This window comes from Gavia stellata, chromosome 21 (assembly GCF_030936135.1).
Source record: "Gavia stellata isolate bGavSte3 chromosome 21, bGavSte3.hap2, whole genome shotgun sequence".
Taxonomy (NCBI): Eukaryota; Metazoa; Chordata; class Aves; order Gaviiformes; family Gaviidae; genus Gavia; species Gavia stellata.
Genome location: NC_082614.1, coordinates 4,552,062 through 4,571,053, shown reverse-complemented (window position 1 = coordinate 4,571,053; position 18,992 = coordinate 4,552,062). Strand labels below are relative to the sequence as shown.

At 49.6% G+C, this 18,992-nt stretch overlaps 2 protein-coding genes and 1 pseudogene across 2 annotated transcripts; 1 reads left to right on the top strand and 2 right to left on the bottom strand.

The window, feature by feature from the left end:
* Positions 1–4,063: 4,063 nt before the first annotated feature.
* Positions 4,064–5,758, bottom strand: LOC104253236 (dynein light chain 2, cytoplasmic-like; annotated as a pseudogene).
* Positions 5,759–6,993: 1,235 nt separating this feature from the next.
* Positions 6,994–9,817, bottom strand: LOC132318840 (dynein light chain 1, cytoplasmic-like). The gene is made up of 3 exons (XM_059827510.1): positions 9,729–9,817; positions 8,947–9,084; positions 6,994–7,603 (listed from the first exon to the last, which is right to left on the bottom strand). Exons 2-3 carry the CDS (start codon positions 9,076–9,078, stop codon positions 7,466–7,468), a joined length of 270 nt encoding a protein of 89 aa, XP_059683493.1. The 5' UTR covers positions 9,079–9,084; positions 9,729–9,817; the 3' UTR covers positions 6,994–7,465.
* A 1,421-nt stretch (positions 9,818–11,238) lies between these two features.
* COQ5 (coenzyme Q5, methyltransferase) lies at positions 11,239–18,951 on the top strand. Its single transcript, XM_059827534.1, has 7 exons — positions 11,239–11,392; positions 11,844–11,993; positions 12,451–12,675; positions 15,454–15,560; positions 17,254–17,342; positions 17,552–17,663; positions 17,781–18,951. The coding sequence occupies exons 1-7, from the start codon at positions 11,239–11,241 to the stop codon at positions 17,880–17,882; spliced, it is 939 nt and encodes a 312-aa protein (XP_059683517.1). The 3' UTR covers positions 17,883–18,951.
* Positions 18,952–18,992: the final 41 nt, after the last annotated feature.

Below are 18,992 nucleotides of genomic sequence, written 5' to 3'. Positions count from 1 at the left end.
GGGGACACGACGGGCGCTGGCGGAGCCGGCGGGGGCCCAGGCTCATGGCCCGCGAGGGCGACCGGCGGGGGCGGCGCAGCGCGGACTCGGCCTCCTTCATGGCGACATCTTCTCGCTGCTCCGCTCGAACCGGGGAGGGCCGCGGGAGGCCGGGCCGGGCCTGCGGGGCTCCGGGCGACGAGGGAAGGAGCTGCTCACGGAGCCCCGCGGGGCCCGGCGCTGCCTGCCGCCTGAGTGGTCGGCGCCACCCAGGCACCCACCGGCTCCTCGGCGCCGCCCCGGCCCCGGCTCGGCCGCCGCTGCCCCGTAATGGCGACGAGTCGCCCACAGCAGTGGCCGGGACCCGGATGGAGCCCTTCCCGGGCGGACCCGCGGGCACGACGGGACTCGCAGGCCCCGCCCGCCGCGGAGCACGCCGGGAGCTGTAGGCCCCGCCACGCCGCGGAGCACCCGCACGGCCCTCGGCCACCGCCCCCAGCGCCGGCCCACCCCTCCTCGCTCCCGGCCGCGGCACCGAGCCCCCCCGCCCGGGCAGCAGCCAGGCCTCGGGCCGCCCGCGGCCTTCCCGGGCCCGCCCCGCTCCTCAGCACCCAGCGCCGCGCGGGGCTGCGGCACCGGCGGCCGGGCCCGGGCCCGGTCACCCACCGCCACCGCCCGGACGGCACGAAGCGGCCAGAAATAACGACCTGGCGGCTGGGGCGGATCTTGTCCTTTATTTTCCAAAGCGGTTCTCCGAGAGGCAGCAGCACAAGAAGAAACACCTCAGGCTTTGGGGCAGCACATCCAGCAAAACAAGAGGGAAAAAATGACCAAAAAACAAATCGGAAGAATAGGAGAGGTTTGGAACAGAAAGATCTAAACACTGTCAGTTCTTAGGCAGGTTTGAGTTGACAGTACTAGGGGTTAAGCCTGTGAACACAGAGGCCTTGGAGGATATAAAGAATCATGTATTTCCACTGAATTATAGCAAACAACTGTCAAAGTAAAAAAAAAAAAAAAGCTCTATAATGCCCCATTTTTAGTGATGCTTTTTAACTTTTCCTTCAAAGTAAAAGGGAAAAAAACACAAGGCAACAGGGATTCTAACAGCATTTTAATTAACCCTTAAAATAACATTCAAAGATTTTGAGCGCATCTGCTGATTCCTTTCCCATTATTTTAGGGATGAGAGCTTCAAGTTCACCGGGAGAGCAGTTCCCGGGTTTTTTTACAAGAAAAGTAGGGCTGGAGTGTGAAAGGGCAGAGCTAGTAATATTTCAGGGGAAGGCTCGTAAAAGGCCTTCTTTTAACTCCTGTTTGCTCCCTATTATGTCTATTATTCTTAGAATTACTGACCAAATTATGAGGATGGTTACCATGTGTTTAGATGTTTTGGATTTGTGAAAAGAAACTTTCTACCAGTATCATCCACATTCGCAGGAAAAAAAACTAGCATGAGCAATACTAGAAAAAGAGGGTAGATAGCCATAAAACTTTTAAAGGTAGAACGTAACACTTTTATTAGCAAAGAAGCTGGCTGTGGAAAGAAAACAAATATAAGGAAGTTTTTTTGGTTTGTGTGTTGTTTGGGGATTTTTGTATTTTTCCCCTAACTACAATAAAAACATCAACCATGATAGCAAAATCCCTGCTGTTGCCCTTGAAGGCCAAGGTCTGCTTCCTCAGAAGGCTGAAGGCACCAGGCTTCATGCTCTTAGCACACAACTGAGTAACAAGATGAGAGTTTGACAACCAGTCCATGGCTCTAAGCACCTTTGAGGAGAGGAACAGTAACAGGACCCAGGCAGATGAGGATGAAGTGGTGGGTCTCCTGAGTCTCAAAATCCCTTCCCACAGCGCACTGCCAAGTAGGATTATATTTCCTGTGAAACTGCTGCAGAAGAGACCCCTAGGAACTTAGCATTACTGTTCACGTGCTGTCTTTGGAGAGGGGAGGAAAGGACTTAAATAGAAGGAGTTGTGAAAGACAAGGGGAAGAACTAGAAAAGTGCATATAAGGGGTACAGAAAGGACACCAGTCTGCGGAGAAAGTCTGACTGGATCATCTAGTGTGCACAGAACTTGCTTCTCTAGAACTACTTACCCACCAACATTTTTGCTTGATTTTTGAAGTCCATATAGTATTCAGTAGGAGGAAATTATGAGCAAACACTTATCCTCTTTATGGGAGCTGCAATGTCATGCTCAATGTTGCATTCCTCCAGAGACTGAATGGCACACTCCACCGCATGTTGATGCATCTCTTCGGACATGTCTGTATCCTTCAGCACAGCCGTCTGATCACCCATGGTTACCTATAATAAACAAAGAAAAGCATTCAAAGCTGCTGAGGTATCTACCTGACAGGATCACCTGCCAAGCAGTCATACCCGTCGCTCACACCATCACGGACACCGGGCTTTCATTTGGCCTAGCCCACGCCGCTCACAGCCCGCGCTCAGAGCCAGAGGAACGGGGCCTTCAAAGCACCTGCTCTCCAGGCGCTCCAGCCCGCAGCGACACAAGCACGGCCGCAGCGGCTTCAAACCCGCCGGCCGCCGCCCTCCCAGCCCCGCTCAGCCCGGCACAGCCCGACGCAGGCCGGGAGCCCCGGGAGAGGGCGCAGCCGCTCCAGCGCCCGGCCCCGGCGGCCTTTCCCTACCGAGGGCAGGCGAACGAAGCCCAGCACCCCCCGCCGAGGGCTCGGAGCCCCGCGCGGCTACAGGGAAGGCTCCCGCCGGCAGCTCCCAGCCCCCAGCAAAGGGGATGCAGGCGCTGGGGAAGGGCCCTGGCACGGCTGCCCGGCCTCAGCCTTTCCAGCACCTGGCTGTGACTCGGCCTCTTTCGGGAGCCGCACAGCCCCAAGGCCGCCCCGCGGGGCGCCGCCCGGCCCTCACAAGGCTCCCCTCACGCATCGGCGACGCCCACCCCTTCACCGTTTCGCAGGCGCCGCGGGGCCGACCCTGCGTGAAGCTGAGGGACCGAGACCGGGCAGACACGCAGCCCACTGCGCCGCCGCATCGGTTTAACCCAGCGCGCCCAGCCCCGCCCCCTGCGCGCCGACCGCCAGCCATTGGTCACCGCCACAGCCCGCCTCGGGCGCTCATTGGCCAGGACCGGGCCCCGCTGGGGGGGCGTTCCCTTTCAGACCAGCATGCCCCGCGCCTGCACCCGTTCCCATAGCGACGGGAACGCCCGGTGGCTGGGCAGCCCCTCCGCTCCGCTGCCGCCCCGCCTGCCCGCGGTAGGCAGGGACACGGAGGGAGAGCGGCTACAGCCGGAAGCCTTTCTAAAACTATTCTAATATTGAGGGCGCCGCAACTGAAGAGGAAGGAGACCGGCTAGAGGCGCCCCGGTGCTCTCTGGCAGATGGACTTACTGTAAAACCAGAGGCCGGCTGAGTGCTCGCCGTTACCTCCGACCAGACAAAAAGCTTTGAGTGCACCCAGGGAAGCAGCTTCTGAGCGTCTTCTCAATGAGGAAGCTGCTATCAGCAGGGACTTTGGTTACAGAACACACACGCAGAACACTGAGCTTATCTTCAAGGCTCCACACATCCACCAGCGCAGCCCTTAACTGCACAGAGTCACTGGGAGCTGGCCACCGGGCAACCGGACTGCCTTCCACCCAGGCCAAGGGCTTGCTGCAACTCCTCTCTGTCCTGACAGAGCACGGTCCTGCCTAACCACAGGGCTCCTCGGTGCAGCTTTAGGTTACTGACTTACTCATGCGTTTAGCTCAGCATTCAGGTGTTCTGGATTTGAGAAGAGATTTCTTTGAAAGGGGCTTGTTCACAGGGAAATGAGGAGGAGCACAAGCAATGTTAGGGAAAAAGAGAAAATAGCTGTAAAACTCTTAAAGATGGAATACACATAACATTTTTATTAGCAAAGCCGCCGATTTTAGAAAGAAAATAAATACAAGGCTTTTTCTTTTTTCCCCCGTAACACAACAAAACCACCGACCACTCCAGAAAAATCCCTGACGTCACCCCTGAATACCAAGGTCTGCTTCCTCAGGATGTGTGAAGGCAATAAGCTGCTGCCGTTAGCGTGCAGTCCTGCAAGCACAGGCAACTCCGAACAATGGTCCACAGCTCTAACCAGCTTTAAACAGAAGAATATTTACTCCATGCATGAGGAAGAAGCTGAAGTGCTTGACCTTATGAGACACATAGCTGCCCAATTTCTTTCCTACAATGCAGTGCCAAGTGGGACTGTATTTCTTCTCAAACTCCTGCAGAAGAGATCACTGGGAACTTAACTTAGCGTGAGCACAGTTCTCACCCACAAGTTGACTACACATTTTCTGTCATTAATGTGTCTCTTCTTAACAAGTATCACTTTTTGAAAAAGCAAATAAGCAGCAGCATATGCTTTTAAGTATAAGGATTGTGTTACTTACCTCCTATACCTCACCTGCTGCTCAGACCAAAAAAGAAAAAAAAGCCCACAGCGCTTCCTAGCTGAGCAGGAACAAGCCCAGGGACTGCAATTTCCACCCCAAAAGTCATACCATGTTCTCAAACTACACCATTGAAATATCAGGTCATGTGGTCGTGTTCTCCCATCATACTCAGAAGCCTGCCACGTTTCAAAAACCAAGATACACAGCTCTACTACAAGCAGAACATTCCAGTCAAGTCATTATATACTGTCATATCCAACAGCTCTCAAATGAGGAAACTTTCCGTGAGAGCACGCAAGCATTTCTGATCAGTTAATACAACCCTGGATAAATTACCTCCTCACCACAATTTCTCAGGTTCCAACTAGGAGCCTCAAAAAAAATTTGACAAGCTTGAACCCTCCACTCTGCACTAACACGGAGTGTCGTTCTTACAAGTGGGAAAAAAAAAACCTGCTCACATCTCTGCTAGGGTGACAGGAAAGGAAGACTACCCCAACAGAAGCAATTGTACCATTTAGTTGAAAGGCTTTTCAAACAGGTCTTCTGCTCAGATTCACATAATATTTAACCTTCACTGGCACCCTCAGATTTCTTTATTCTCCTGAGACGACAAAGCAGAAACTGTATCAGAACTAAATCTTTTGTGACTCCATAATTCTTCTTCATGCATATACAAAAATAAGTATTCTGTGGACACCAGATAAACAGTGCTCCAAGACTTGGGATTTTAGCATGGTTCAGCACATAAAAGGAAGATGTGAATACAGAAGATGTGCAGAAAATTACTCTTCCCTGCAAATTTTGAACAAGCTAGCCAATCCTGCACAACTACGAACAGAACCTTAAGACTAATTTGAACACAATTTAAGTCAAGGACTAGGTAAAAAAAGGCATTCCCTCAGAGGAAAGTTATAGTAGACTTCAAAGGGCTGTATTTTCTACCAGCTAATCAGTCACGCTGAGAAAGGCCAGCAAATGTTCTCCTATTCTGCTAGACAATGAGATAATGAAAAAAACAATTAAAAATAGAAGGTATTGCAACACAAAAACTAGGAAAGGTACACGTAAGGGGTGGATAAAGGAACACAGGGACAACAGCCCACAGGAAGAGTCCAATGTATCTTGTGTCCACAGAACTTGCTTTTCCAAAAAGTGTAGCAACACCCACCCTGCTTGACTTCCCATGCAGACAGTGCTCAACAAAGGGGTATTACAGTCAAACATTCACTCTCTTTATAAGGCCTGCGATTTCTTTTTAAATATTATATTTCTCTAGGGACAAAACAGTACATTCCACAGCACGTTGCTGCACCTCTTCAGACACGTCCGTATCCTTTATCCCAGCGCTCTGATCACCCATGGATGTCTGTATTGAACAATGAGAAGCATTCAAAGCTGCTGAGGTATCTACCTGACAGGATCACCTGCCAAGCAGTCATACCCGTCGCTCACACCATCACGGACACCGGGCTTTCATTTGGCCTAGCCCACGCCGCTCACAGCCCGCGCTCAGAGCCAGCGGAACGGGGCCTTCAAAGCACCTGCTCTCCAGGCGCTCCAGCCCGCAGCGACACAAGCACGGCCGCAGCGGCTTCAAACCCGCCGGCCGCCGCCCTCCCAGCCCCGCTCAGCCCGGCACAGCCCGACGCAGGCCGGGAGCCCCGGGAGAGGGCGCAGCCGCTCCAGCGCCCGGCCCCGACGTCCTTTCCCGTACGAAGGGAGGGACCCGCTGCCCGGCCTCAGCCTTCCCGCTTCCCCAAGCCGACCGCGCTCGGAAGCCGCCCCATTCACACCCCTCCAGCCCGAAGCCCCCCGAGGCGCCCCTCACCCCACGCCCCTCACCGCTTGACGGGCGCGAGCTCCCCCTCGGCGGTGGTTTAACGGACCCGCCCGCGCCCCGGCCGCCTCAGAGCGCCCACCCGGGGGGGGCAACGGGAGAGCCTGCCCTCTCCCCCCCGCCCGCAGCCCGACCTCCGGCCGCTCCTCCCGCTGCCCCGCTCTTACCGCCCTCGGGCTCACACTGCCCCGCGGTGAGCCCGGCCGAGGCGGATGGCGGCTGCTGCCCTTCGCCGCCAGGAGCACCGGAGCTGCAGGAGCGGCTCTTGTCCATGGCGGAGGTCACGCAGGTCGAACGCTGCAGCACCAACGACGGCGCTGGCGGGCGAACGCCGCCCCGTAACGGCGACGAGTCGCCCACAGCAGTGGCCGGGACCCGGATGGAGCCCTTCCCGGGCGGACCCGCGGGCACGACGGGACTCGCAGGCCCCGCCCGCCGCGGAGCACGCCGGGAGCTGTAGGCCCCGCCACGCCGCGGAGCACCCGCACGGCCCTCGGCCACCGCCCCCACCCCCGGCCCACCCCCGGCCCACCCCTCCTCGCTCCCGGCCGCGGCACCGAGCCCCCCCGCCCGGGCAGCAGCCAGGCCTCGGGCCGCCCGCGGCTTTCCCGGGCCCGCCCCCGCCGACCCCACGCCGGCGGCGCTCCTCGGCACCCAGCGCCGCGCGGGGCTGCGGCACCGGCGGCCGGGCCCGGGCCCGGTCACCCACCGCCACCGCCCGGACGGCACGAAGCGGCCAGAAATAACGACCTGGCGGATGGGGCGGATCTTGTCCTTTATTTTCCAAAGCGGTTCTCCGAGAGGCAGCAGCACAAGAAGAAACACCTCAGGCTTTGGGGCAGCACATCCAGCAAAACAAGAGGGAAAAAATGACCAAAAAACAAATCGGAAGAATAGGAGAGGTTTGCAACAGAAAGATCTAAACACTGTCAGTACTTACACAGCACAAGCAGTAATTGGGCAATACTGTAGAGGGCTATAAAACTCTCAAAGGCAAAACTGCTCCAACAGCTCTAGTAGCAAAGAGGCAGCCTTCTGAAAAAAAATAAATACAAGGAAGACTTTTTTGGTATTTTTCCTTTTTATGTCCACAATGTAACCATCATCTGCTATAGCATAATCCCTGCCATTGCCCTTGAAGATCAAGGTCTGCGTCCTCAGGAAGGCTGCAGTAATTAGTCAGAGAAGTCAGCACACAGTCCTGTAACCGGATGCAAGTTTCAGTAACAGCCCATGGTTCTAACCAGACTTGAAAAGAAGAATAGCGACTTGGCCGAGGTAAAAGTAGATGAAGTGCTTGGTCTCATGAGTCACGTAGCTGCCAAAGTTCCTTCCCACGATGCAGTGCCAAGTGGGATTGTATTTCTTGTCAAACTCCTGCAAAACAGATCACTAGAAATTAAGAACTCTTCTAAACAGGTGTTCACTTTCTGAGCAAGGCAATTAAGGGAAGAGCAGATGCTCTTAAGTACTAGGTTTATCTTATTTACATCTTATTGTTCACCTGCTGCTTAGTAGACAAAAAAAAATCCACAAAAAAAGCCACAGCACTTCCTATCTGAGCAGTAGTAAGTTTAAAACATTACCTTTGTTCAGGGAAAGTAGCCTTTCTCCCCCCATAAGTCACACCATGATCTGAAACCCTAGCACTCGAGTAAAAACTTCACCACCAGTTTTATACCCACAGAGATTAAGCCATAATTTAGACTTCACTGTTCATCTGTGACATGGGTGCTAAAGGGGGGCAGTGGAAAATTCTCTGCCACATGCTCTCTAACACCAGCACTATCAACAAATCTGAGAACTTGGTTTTTTACACATTTCAAACAAATTCTCTACAAATTCCCAGTAGTTGCTACAAGGAATACCTGAGAAATATTAGACTAAACTCCCTCTTTTCCACTGTCATAGATACTTCCTGCATCTGGGGAAAAAAAATGCCTGTGTTGTGGGCATAGGAGCCCAATATTTCTCTACTGGAAGCAATAATCCTGCTTGGTTGAATGACTTTTTAAACAGCTCTTCCACTCAGAGCAGTATAACTTCCATTGACACTCCGATTTCTCCATTCTCCTGAGTTGACAAAGCTGGAAATATAACTAGGAACTAGATCTTTCCCACATTCACTATTGTTAATCCTACATGAAGGACGACACAGATGTTGCAAACAACAAACAATCAGTGCCACCAGGATGTTTCAGTGGGTTTTTTTTTTTTGCTTGTGTCACTATGTAAGGAGAGATGCGATTACAGTAAACTTGCAGAAAACTACTTTTCCCTGTGATTTTTGACCCAGCTGGACAGAACTGTGAACAGATCCTTAAGATAAAGGTCAATCAAACTGAAACCAAGGACTATGTAAAACAGGCTTGCTCTCACAGGAAAACTGTAGGAGAGTTCAATAGAACCCCTGTGTTTTGTACCAGCTCGCCAGTCACAGGGACAGTCAGCTGCCACTCTCTGTTCACCTGGACAATGGGACAGCAGCAGAAAAGGCTTAAGTAGAAGGTACTGCAAGAGAAAAGCAGAAGGACCTGGAAAAGTCCACATAAAGGGTGGGGAAAGGAACGTAAGGACACCAGCCTACAGAGAAAGTCCAACTTGATTATCTAGTGTCTCGAGAACTTGTTTCTCTAGAGCTACTTGCCTAGCAGCATTCTCTCTCCTTCGTTTTCCATGTGCATAGAGATTCCATGAGGACAGCACAAGCAAACATTTACCTTCTTTATGTGAGCAGCAATGTCCTTCTCAATGTTGTACTTCTCCAAGGCCTGAGTAGCACACTCCACAGCATCTTGCTGCATCTCTTCTGACATGTCCGCATTCTTGATCACTGCCTTTCGATCACTCATGATTGCCTGCAGTGAGCAAAAAAGAAGAGAATTCAAAGTTGCAGAAGCGCCTACCTGCCAGGATCACCTGCCAAGCAGTCACACAGGTCTCATCATTCACAGCCAGTTTTCGGGGCTCGCGCTGTGCCCACAGCCGCGGCTCTGCAGCGTTTTTGCCGGGTGTGCCGGAGGCACAGCCCGCGCTCAGAGCCAGAGGAACGGGGCCTTCAAAGCACCTGCTCTCCAGGCGCTCCAGCCCGCAGCGACACAAGCACGGCCGCAGCGGCTTCAAACCCGCCGGCCGCCGCCCTCCCAGCCCCGCTCAGCCCGGCACAGCCCGACGCAGGCCGGGAGCCCCGGGAGAGGGCGCAGCCGCTCCAGCGCCCGGCCCCGGCGGCCTTTCCCTACCGAGGGCAGGCGAACGAAGCCCAGCACCCCCCGCCGAGGGCTCGGAGCCCCGCGCGGCTACAGGGAAGGCTCCCGCCGACAGCTCCCAGCCCCCAGCAAAGGGGATGCAGGCGCTGGGGAAGGGCCCTGGCTCGGGGGAAGCCGCCGGGGTGCCCGGGCACTGGCCGCCCGGCCTCAGCCTTCCCGGTGCCCGGGTGGGACCCGGCGTCTCTCAGGAGCTGCTCCACCCCAGCGTTCAAGACTCTTACACCGTTCTTCCTTACTATTTGGCGCGTGCCGCGGGACCGGCCCTGTGCAGAACGGCGCGGGTGAGGCACGGAAGAAAGCGAACACGCAGCTCGCTCCGCCGCCGCGTCGGTTTAACCGACCCGCGCGCGCCGCCGTCGCCTCCAAGCGCCCCCAGCCCCACCCCCTCCGTATTGGCCGCCAGCCATTGGTCACCGTTACCACCCCCTCGAGTGCTCATTGGCCAGAATCCGGCGCTCTCCTAGCATTTTACTCCAGCAGTTTCTTTCAGACCGGCATGCCTCGCGGCTGCATCCGTTCCCATAGCGACGGGCAGCTGTGGTGATGCAGGCCGAACCCCGGGCTTGGCGGGAGCGAGGCCTCTGGGGCGACCCCGGATCCCCCAGAGCCTCCACCGCGGCGAACCCGGGGTATGGCCTGTCCGTGGCACCCTGCTTGCTCGGCCTTCCCGTTTCTTTACTCACCGCTGAGCTGCCTGAACCTGGCTGGTTGCTGGCGTCTGTACGGCGGCCTGTGACTACAGCATAAGAGAGGCTCTCCCGGTCACTTCTCTGGTAGGCAAAGCTCATCTGTCCCTCTAACTGAGGCAGACAAAAAAAAGAAAAAGTGCGATGGCATCCTGCTGCAAAGAACATAGAGCAAAACCCCAAAACTTTAGATTTTGCTAATTCTGCAGATAAGATACGAGAAAATCATGGTAGGGTCTGATGATTGCACTAGTAAGTCTCAACATGGAAGGAAGATCTTGGCAAGGGAGACCAACTTGTGCTCAGGGAACGCAGTCTCTGGTCTGATTTCTTAACAGTGTGATGTGATCTGTCATCAGAAAGGGTTAAGTAACTTTGTATCTACAATGCTGACAGAATTTCTGGATGATTCAAATAACATGATAAGCAGGCAGCTTTTGCAAAAAAATTAGCAGAAAAGGTCCCTAATTTGTACTGCTGTTCTAACAGGAATCAGGGCAACCTTTCACTCCTCCCCTCAGTTCATCAGAACCCACAAAACAACCCTCTGTCCTACTCCCCATCAGGTTCTACTTTAGCCAGGAAACTGCAAAATTAAAAATCTAAAGAAGAGACAATTATTTGCAAAATTACTGAAATATGCTGTGTGGGGTGTGTTGGGTTTGGGGGTTTTTGGGGTAGGTGGTTTTTTTTCCCTGTCATGTATGTTCTACCAGGACAGATTCAGCTGTGCACATGAGCAGCTGGTAGCACTGGGATGTTTGGCGACTGCTTGGGGCCGGTACAGCCGCGGGCCCAGTACCCCGCATAGGATTCAAGGGTACGGGCCCCGAACCCCGCGTTTCTCGGGGCCGGGGTCGAGGACGGAGCCCGGCCACAGCCGCTCCCCCCCACCCCGACTGGGCTGGGCCGTCCCGGCGGGCCGCCTCCCGCCCCCGCGGGCCCGGGCGTCGCCGCGCCCTCCGCCGGTACTGCGGTTGGCGGAGCCGTTGGGCCCGGCGCGGCGGGCGGTGCTGCCGCTCCGGCGGCGCGGAGGGTGCAGAGGTCGTGCCCTTGCAAGATGGCGGCGGCGGGGCTGTGCCCGTGCCGGGCGCTGCTCGCCCGCCGCGGCGGGGCTCTGCGGGCGCTCTGCGGCTCCGTGCGGGGCCTCGCCGCGGGGCCGGAGACGCATTTCGGCTTCCAGACCGTGACGGAGGCGGAGAGGAGGGAGAAAAGTGAGGGCGGCGGCCGGTGCCGCTGTGGGGCCGTGCGGCGCCCCGGGGGAGGGCGGGCTGAGCCGGGCTGGAAGCTAACGGGGCTCCCGGGCAGCCGGCGCGCATCCGCTGAGGGGGTGAAGGGGCTCTGGAGATGTGTTTGGAGTTGGGCCGTTGGTTTGAGACGTTACCGGGAGTCTCGGTGAACAGTATCAGTGTTAACGCCTGCTCGATTCTTCCTCTCAGTTCCGGAAGGGTTATGGAAGAGGCTGTGTTTCCTTCTCCAAAGAGAGGTTTGTCAGGCAACAAGCTCAGTAAGATTCAATCGTATTTTTTTTGTAAGGAGTTTTCAGGTGGTCTTTTTCAGTTCCACATGGTGGCAGGCCTCCACGAGACAATAAAGGACGCATTTTACTTCTACAAGAGCATTTTAAAGTAAATTGCATCTCATTCTCGCGTCCTTTCTTTGCAGTTTACCAGGTCTTTGAAAGTGTGGCCAAGAAATACGATGTAATGAATGATTCAATGACTCTAGGGATTCATCGAGTGTGGAAGGATATCCTCATGCATAAAATGAACCCTTCCCCAGGAACACTTCTTCTTGATGTTGCTGGAGGAACAGGTAAATAATTTTGGTGAGTTCCACATGACAATGCCATGCTGTTTTTGAACTGTTTGAGTCTGCTCAGCATTAAGTTGCCTAGCCTTTTTTTTTTTTCCCCTCAGTTCCCTGTCTTTAAAACTAGTGAAGCATCTACTTGATTTTCACAGAGAAGGGTTGAGAGCTAACTTCTTTGTGTTTTGTAATATCTCACTCCAAGGCTTTTCCATGATATGCTATGGAAAACTGTTCCTATTTGTAGGAAGCCACGGACTCTTTGCTTTTAATATGTTCCCTTTATATATATATACACACACACATACTCTTTCTCTCTCTGTCTTTCTATACTGCATGTGTGGTTTTTATTTTTTATATATATTTTATATATATAAAACAAATTAACTCAAGTTTGATGTTCAAATTTCTTGGAGTCAGAAAACATTCCAAAACGTGTATCTTTCTTTCAAAACAAATGCAGGTGACATCGCCTTTCGATTTATTAATTATGTTCGCTCTGTACGAGAACGCCAGCTCCAGCGGAGGCTTAAGCACCATCAGAATTTATCATGGCAGGAAATTTCGGAGAGTTACCAGGAAGACAAATCTAAGTCACTAGGGGATTCCCAAGTGGTAGTCTGTGACATTAACAAAGAAATGTTAAAAGTTGGGAAGCAGAAAGCACAGCATCTTGGCTACTCCGAAGGTAAGTCATGCATCGTACCATTTCAGTAGCATGCCTGATAGCAAGAACTTGATGCATGATAGCCATCAGCTAATCACCACTTCGGGATTACAATATGCATTATATAGCCATAGTGTATACTATAGCTGTGCTTGCATATTTGCCAACGCTGAGTTACTTTCTCAGTGAGCATGTATGTAGTATGTTGTTCAGATGTATAGCAATCCTCTTGAATAATACTTGAACTTTCAGAAATACATACATGGAAATGTCCATGACATCTGATACCCAACTATTCTTCATAATTGGTCAAATAATTGAAACCTGCTGTTTATATCTGTGCAAATGAATCTGATTTTACTAAGGCAGGTGATGCGAAAGAACTCAGCCCTAGAATGATTACACTAAAGATCTTATAATGGGTATTTTAAGAATCAAGGTAGCAAATAAAAAAATGCAAGAACTGTATTGTGAACCTATAAAACTTTCCACAATTAAAGCATATTCTAATAATACTCAGAGAAACTGAATTATATTAAATGTTAGTTTGCAGGTCAATGGATTAATTCACTGATATGTAGAATTTGTTGGGGACCACGCCAATCCCGATTGAAAAGCCTGATTTTAAGAAGTAAGACACAGAGAAAGAAGTCCTGCTTGTGGCTCAGTGTTTGTATGATAGTTGTTTATCCTCTCTTTATGGATATTTGGCAAATATTTTAGCAATGTAAAGTATACCAGGAGGTTCCCAAACTTTGTTTGCCTGGGTTGCCACCGTTAGGTATGCCCTGGGCAGCCTCTGTGTATGTGTTAGGAGATCTCCTGCATGTCCTTTCACTGTGCCTTGCTCTCACGCCCCCCATCAGAACTTCAGCCTACAAATTGTGTAGGCTGAGGGGCATACAGAACAGCTCAGAATCAGAAAAGGGCTGAAAGATAAGCTGCTGGCATAGGTTCTCTGAGCTGCTCTTGTTCCCTGCTGGTCGGTTACTCCAGGCTGTTGCCTACCTGCCTCTTCCTTTTCTTTAAAAACAAAACTAGTTGGGAAAGCATTGGTTCTTCCAGTTCTGGCAGACTGCTTGCATCATGCTTATCTGAGCAGCTTGCAAGCCTGTCCAGAGCTCTTTTTATGCATCATAGTTTGGGAACACCTGAACTGTAGCAACATTGTAAGTATGAAAGCTTTATGACAGTAGCTTAGGACCTGAAATAAAGCTTGATGCTGCCTCCCAGCTACTATAAATAAAGCATTTTGTTTAATTGGCTCCAGTTTTTAGCTATTTTTGTGACTTACCAAATTCTCAAAATTAGTATTTACATTTTTTCATTTTCTTCCCCTCTACATCATAGCTGTAGAAGCCCAGCTGTCATCTTGTTGCCTTGGTTGCCTTATGCCCCACTGTGCCACAATTCTGACTTCTTACCTTCTTACTCTTTTTCAGTCCCTTGTTCAGCACATATCCATTTAATGTGTCCTACCTTCTGTTTTTCATGCGATTTCTCCCTGTTGTAGTAATCTCATTTCTGAGCTTGCTTATCTGTTGACTGTCTGAGGTCTACTTTTTTTTTTTTTCCTTAAAATTGTAAGGGGCAGATTTTTCTTCTGCTATTTTCCTATGTACATGCACCAACAGTGGGGGCTGTGCATGCTGAAAAGAAACACATGTTCTACGATCGCTGATTGTACATTTTGGCCAGCAGGAGTGGTAGGCTGCACTGCATGTGCCCCAGTTCCTCTTGTTGGACACCTACAGCCCCTTTTATGTATCCACTTAAAAACTCCTGGCCTGTGATTTTACCACAGTGTATTCTGAGGGACAGTTTTCCTGTTGCTCAAAACCTTTCCTTGATGCTCACTTCTTAGGTGTCTTTTCAAACTGTCTATGTTTAAATAACACTAATACTTGCTGCTTTAGTAATGTTGTGTGCTGCTTTGCATACAATACTTTCTACAACTAAATATATACATTTTGTAAAAATGAAATTTTAATGTCTCTTGGCAACAGCTGTTGTTTTCTGCTGTTTTGCTTTCCTCCATGTTGCTTTCTAGCATACTGCTCTTTGAAACTGCTGATCTCTGTTGCAGAAGACTCCTGTTTTTTTCTGTTAGTTTTTTTGTTTTGCATTTGAGTCACCAAAACCACTGACTTTAAGAACTATTAATTCCAAATTGAGCAGTCTTATTTTTGGTACAAATAACCTGGACATCTGTGCACCACAGATAGACATGGCCTTGATCCATTGGCGTTTGGGAAGCAACACAGCTGCAACAGGATCACACACTGATAGCGCTGATGGAGGGAGTGTGGCTTTTCATGTTCCTCAATCTGTGGAAGCTTTCTAGCAAAATGTTTTAAGTGTTTTGGCAATTGTTGCACGGCAAGACATTAATCATTGTTTATAGTTACTCTTTGAGCGGAGATTATCTTTTTGCAACTTTGTTACAAACGAATGGCAGCCAGTTTCTGGAAAGCCAGTTGATTTCCACTACAATGCAAGATTTGGGTGAAATCTTCTTGGCAGACTAAGGCACTATGAGCACAACATGTGTTTATATACAGGAGAATGTTTTGGCTGGTCTGCAAAATTAACTACTTTACTTGAGAGACAGCTGTACAGTACAGGGCCTTGAAAGGTTTTGGAGTATAGGCCAAGGTGTCTTCCCACCAACAAAAATGCAAAATTGAAGTATTAGTTTTAAATACCACTTTATTAATAATAATTTCCTTCTGGAATAGATAAGTTCTAGTCTTTCTGGAGCAGTCTGAGTTTGATTCTGTTCCTTGGTTTTTACTACAGGCTTGTCCTGGGTACTTGGGAATGCTGAAGAGTTGCCCTTTGATGATGATAAGTTTGATGTTTACACAATTGCCTTTGGAATCCGAAATGTAACTCGTATTGATTTGGTAAGTTGCTGTAGTGTATCCTGACATGAGGTCCTTACGATTCACCTGAGTTTTTTTTATTCTAGCGGAAGAAGCAAAGGAGGAATTCCTTTGGATCAAAGAACAGCTTTGTCTACTCCTGAAACATTTAAGTGGCATGTAGCGTGCAACTTGTTTGAATGAAGAATGCAATTAAATGCCCCACCTTTGTCATAAAAAGTTAGATTTATACTAGTTGTGCCCAATCCTTCCAGCATGGCAAGCCACACAATCTCTTCCTGAGGCAAGAAGGGCTGAATGCTGCAGTCATTCCCCACCTTCTCCTGACCTATGATATGACTGGATCTACACAAGCACAGTGCAGTCAGTCTGCATGTCTCGAATCTTCCTGAAGCACCTGATGTATATCCCACCTTCAGTGGGTCCAGTGCTTCCTGCCCTGTTCTGTTTCCCTGCCTGAGCCAGCAGAGCTCCCTGAGCAAAGAGTGGGAAGCAGCTGGCTGCCGCCACCACTGCTGTTGGACTAACCCATTCAGCCCACTGCTGCTCAGTGTCTTTACGCTGGCTGGTAGTAGGGTTTCCTATGAAGAATGAGTATCACTTTAATGAGGGTAAGTAGTACCCTTTGTTCTAAATAGTATCTGTCCTTTGAAAATGACTAGCTGTTTTGTGGGTGAAGATAGGTTAGATCACCTGTCTAGCTAGACTAGTTGGCTCTTTTGGAGGAGTGCGTTACAACCTTGGCAATGTTCCTTCTGGGGAAGGTGTAGCATTGGGATCTGAACCACCTTGAGCTGTATGCCTTTGAACTTCTCCTAATGTGAATGGTCTTTCACGATTCTTCATCTGCACCCTTCCGAAGCACAGGCTCTTTATCTTACACCCCTTCATGGATACAGCAGTCTGGTAGCGTAGCTCCCTGGAGACCTGATACAAAACACATCCAAGCTTCCAATTGTTTTGCAGAGCTCCTGTCGTGTATGTGTACTGTTAATATTTTATCCCTTAGGAGCATGACAGTTGAAGCCAAGCAGATGTACAGCCTGCAGAGATTCTTGAATACAGTTCTGCTGTGCTCTTGTATGAAAAAAACCCATACAGTTGTAAACAGAATTTTGTCTTGGTTCTTCTTAGGTGTTTTATTTTGCATGTAGGATGGCATTTTCAAAGTAGCCAAAGGTTTTCTTCTTCCCTCTCCTTCCTCCCTGTTCTCACACATTGCTCATCCAAAACCCAGTATCATTTCTTCTTTGATCCTCTGGGTGTGCCTTACGGTTGAGTAAAATCTTTTCATTTGATTAAAAAAAACCAAAACGCTATCATGCCTTCTTTTCATTTTTAGCTGCTTGTAGCTGAGTCACTTTCTCCCTTTTGGGTTTGGTCTGTAATTACAAAAAGCTCTGCTGGCAAACATTCATCAACTAGGAGTAGGGAAAAAGAAGAAAAATTGCAAACCTGACATCATAGTTTCGACTCAAAGCCTGGTATAAATCTATTTATGTAACAGCAAGAGTTTTTCTGGTTTGGTTTTGTTGTTTGTTTGGAGGTGTTTTTGTGCTTGTCTTGAGATGCTTCTCCACAGGTAAATATTGGAGATTGCCAGTCAGGATTCTCTTTAGTCCCCTCAGTTCATCACCGAGTTGCCCTCACGTGGCATGATAATAGGCAGGTGCTGTTCTACAGGAACAAACTTACCGCATCTGCTTTGTCTCAGGCACTTCAGGAGGCTTATCGTGTGCTGAAACCGGGAGGAAGATTTCTCTGCCTTGAATTTAGTCACGTCAGCAACCCTCTTCTTTCCAGGTAGGAACATGGTGACACTATGCCATGTCACAAGGCTCTCTTATTTGTACTCAGCCAGAATAAGAGACAGAGACACTTTGAGGCTACCTCATTGTGCGCTTTTAAAATCAGATGCAGACTCCATAGCGTGGTGGTACAGAGATCAACTTGTGTTGGAGAGGGTTGGTTTTAAACTTGTTTGTATTAATCTGTATTTGCTGTCTGTGCAGGCTCTACGATCTGTACAGTTTCCAGGTTATCCCTGTTCTGGGTGAGGTTATTGCTGGTGACTGGAAGTCATACCAGTATCTCGTGGAGAGCATCCGACGTTTCCCCCCTCAGGTAAGACAGTATTTTTCTGAAATCACTAACACACAAAACACTGTCCCAGCATAATCTTGCAGGCAGCCGGCTTATAGGCCTTCAGGTTGTTATAATTATGGAACTATTATTTTTCAGGAGGAGTTGAAGGCAATGATAGAAGATGCAGGGTTTTTTAAAGTGGATTATCAGAATTTAAACTCGGGCATTGTTGCCATTCACTCAGGTTTCAAACTGTGAGTCTACTATGTAGCAAAACACAGGAAGTGTAATTTTCCTAAGGAATATGAAGGGTGTGGAATTTTAATGCTATCAAGATTGAAGAGGAGTTTTAAAAACTTATACAACAGATACTTGCTCAGCAGTCAGACCCAGAAGAACATCAGTTACCTTTTTTTCCCCCCAAGAAACATGCGGATGAAGTGACTCCTGTGGCGTTTCTTACACTTGCATTTCCCTTCGAATGCCACGTAAAGGACATGGACAAAACTGAGCAATGCTAACAAATGAAGCAACTTCAGTTACCAGTGGTGTGGATACAGAAATAGACTGACTGGTCTTTGAATAAGATGCCTCCTTTTTTTACCAAGCTTCAAGGAGGATATCATACCAGTGAAAAGTAACTTGATTTATTACATTTTTATTAAGCTGTCATTATCTTTGTCATGTGGACTCTAAGGGACTTTTCCCATAATTCCTTTTCTTATTTCAAAGGCAAATGGAAGGCTTGTGAAATAAAACAGCTCTGCATCAACTTTTTTTCAGCTAAGTCAATATTTTAACCTTTCTAAGGTTTCCTTTCTAAGATATTTTTTCTGAAGGAGAATGACTGCATAACTGTATTCTGGGATGAGATGACATGTTTTCACTGCCATATGAAGCCTTTGTCAGTGCTAGATGCATAATCTCTACATAGAAACACTGTGCATGTCCTTCTGTTCTTTAAACTGTTGAACAGATGCTTCTGTAGTACCCCTGTAGGATACAGTAAAAAAAATATCTAGAGAAGGTATAAATTTACATTCTAATGTAACAGCTGTGTAATTTTGTCTCTTCTGAAACTGGGGAGATGAAAGGACTATTGCTTGTAGCTCACCAGTTCACTTGAAATCAGAAAAGCAACACCATGTATCTAAACTCCAGAATTTGCACTGGAGGTTGTGCATGCTGAAAATATGCTTATCAAGAATTGAAAAGCGGTCTCTCTTATTTCAGGGAAAATATCTCCTGTTGTTATCAGTTACTGACTGATGACATACTCATAGATCAGCTCAGGATTCAGATGCTGTGGATTGGGGGGGGGCAGGAATGGAGGTGGGGATGTTCCTCCTTCATTCAGAGTGGAATAAA

Excerpts from the sequence above, each read along its gene's own strand:
- LOC132318840 (XM_059827510.1), bottom strand. The coding sequence starts at position 9,078 with ATGAGTGATCGAAAGGCAGTGATCAAGAATGCGGACATGTCAGAAGAG. Across the intron at positions 7,604-8,946 it reads TTGCTGCTCACATAAAGAAG|GAGTTTGACAAGAAATACAA; the intron begins GTAAATGTTTGC and ends TCTGTTTTGCAG.
- COQ5 (XM_059827534.1), top strand. The coding sequence starts at position 11,239 with ATGGCGGCGGCGGGGCTGTGCCCGTGCCGGGCGCTGCTCGCCCGCCGC. Across the intron at positions 11,994-12,450 it reads TGATGTTGCTGGAGGAACAG|GTGACATCGCCTTTCGATTT; the intron begins GTAAATAATTTT and ends AAACAAATGCAG. Across the intron at positions 17,664-17,780 it reads TCCGACGTTTCCCCCCTCAG|GAGGAGTTGAAGGCAATGAT; the intron begins GTAAGACAGTAT and ends ATTATTTTTCAG.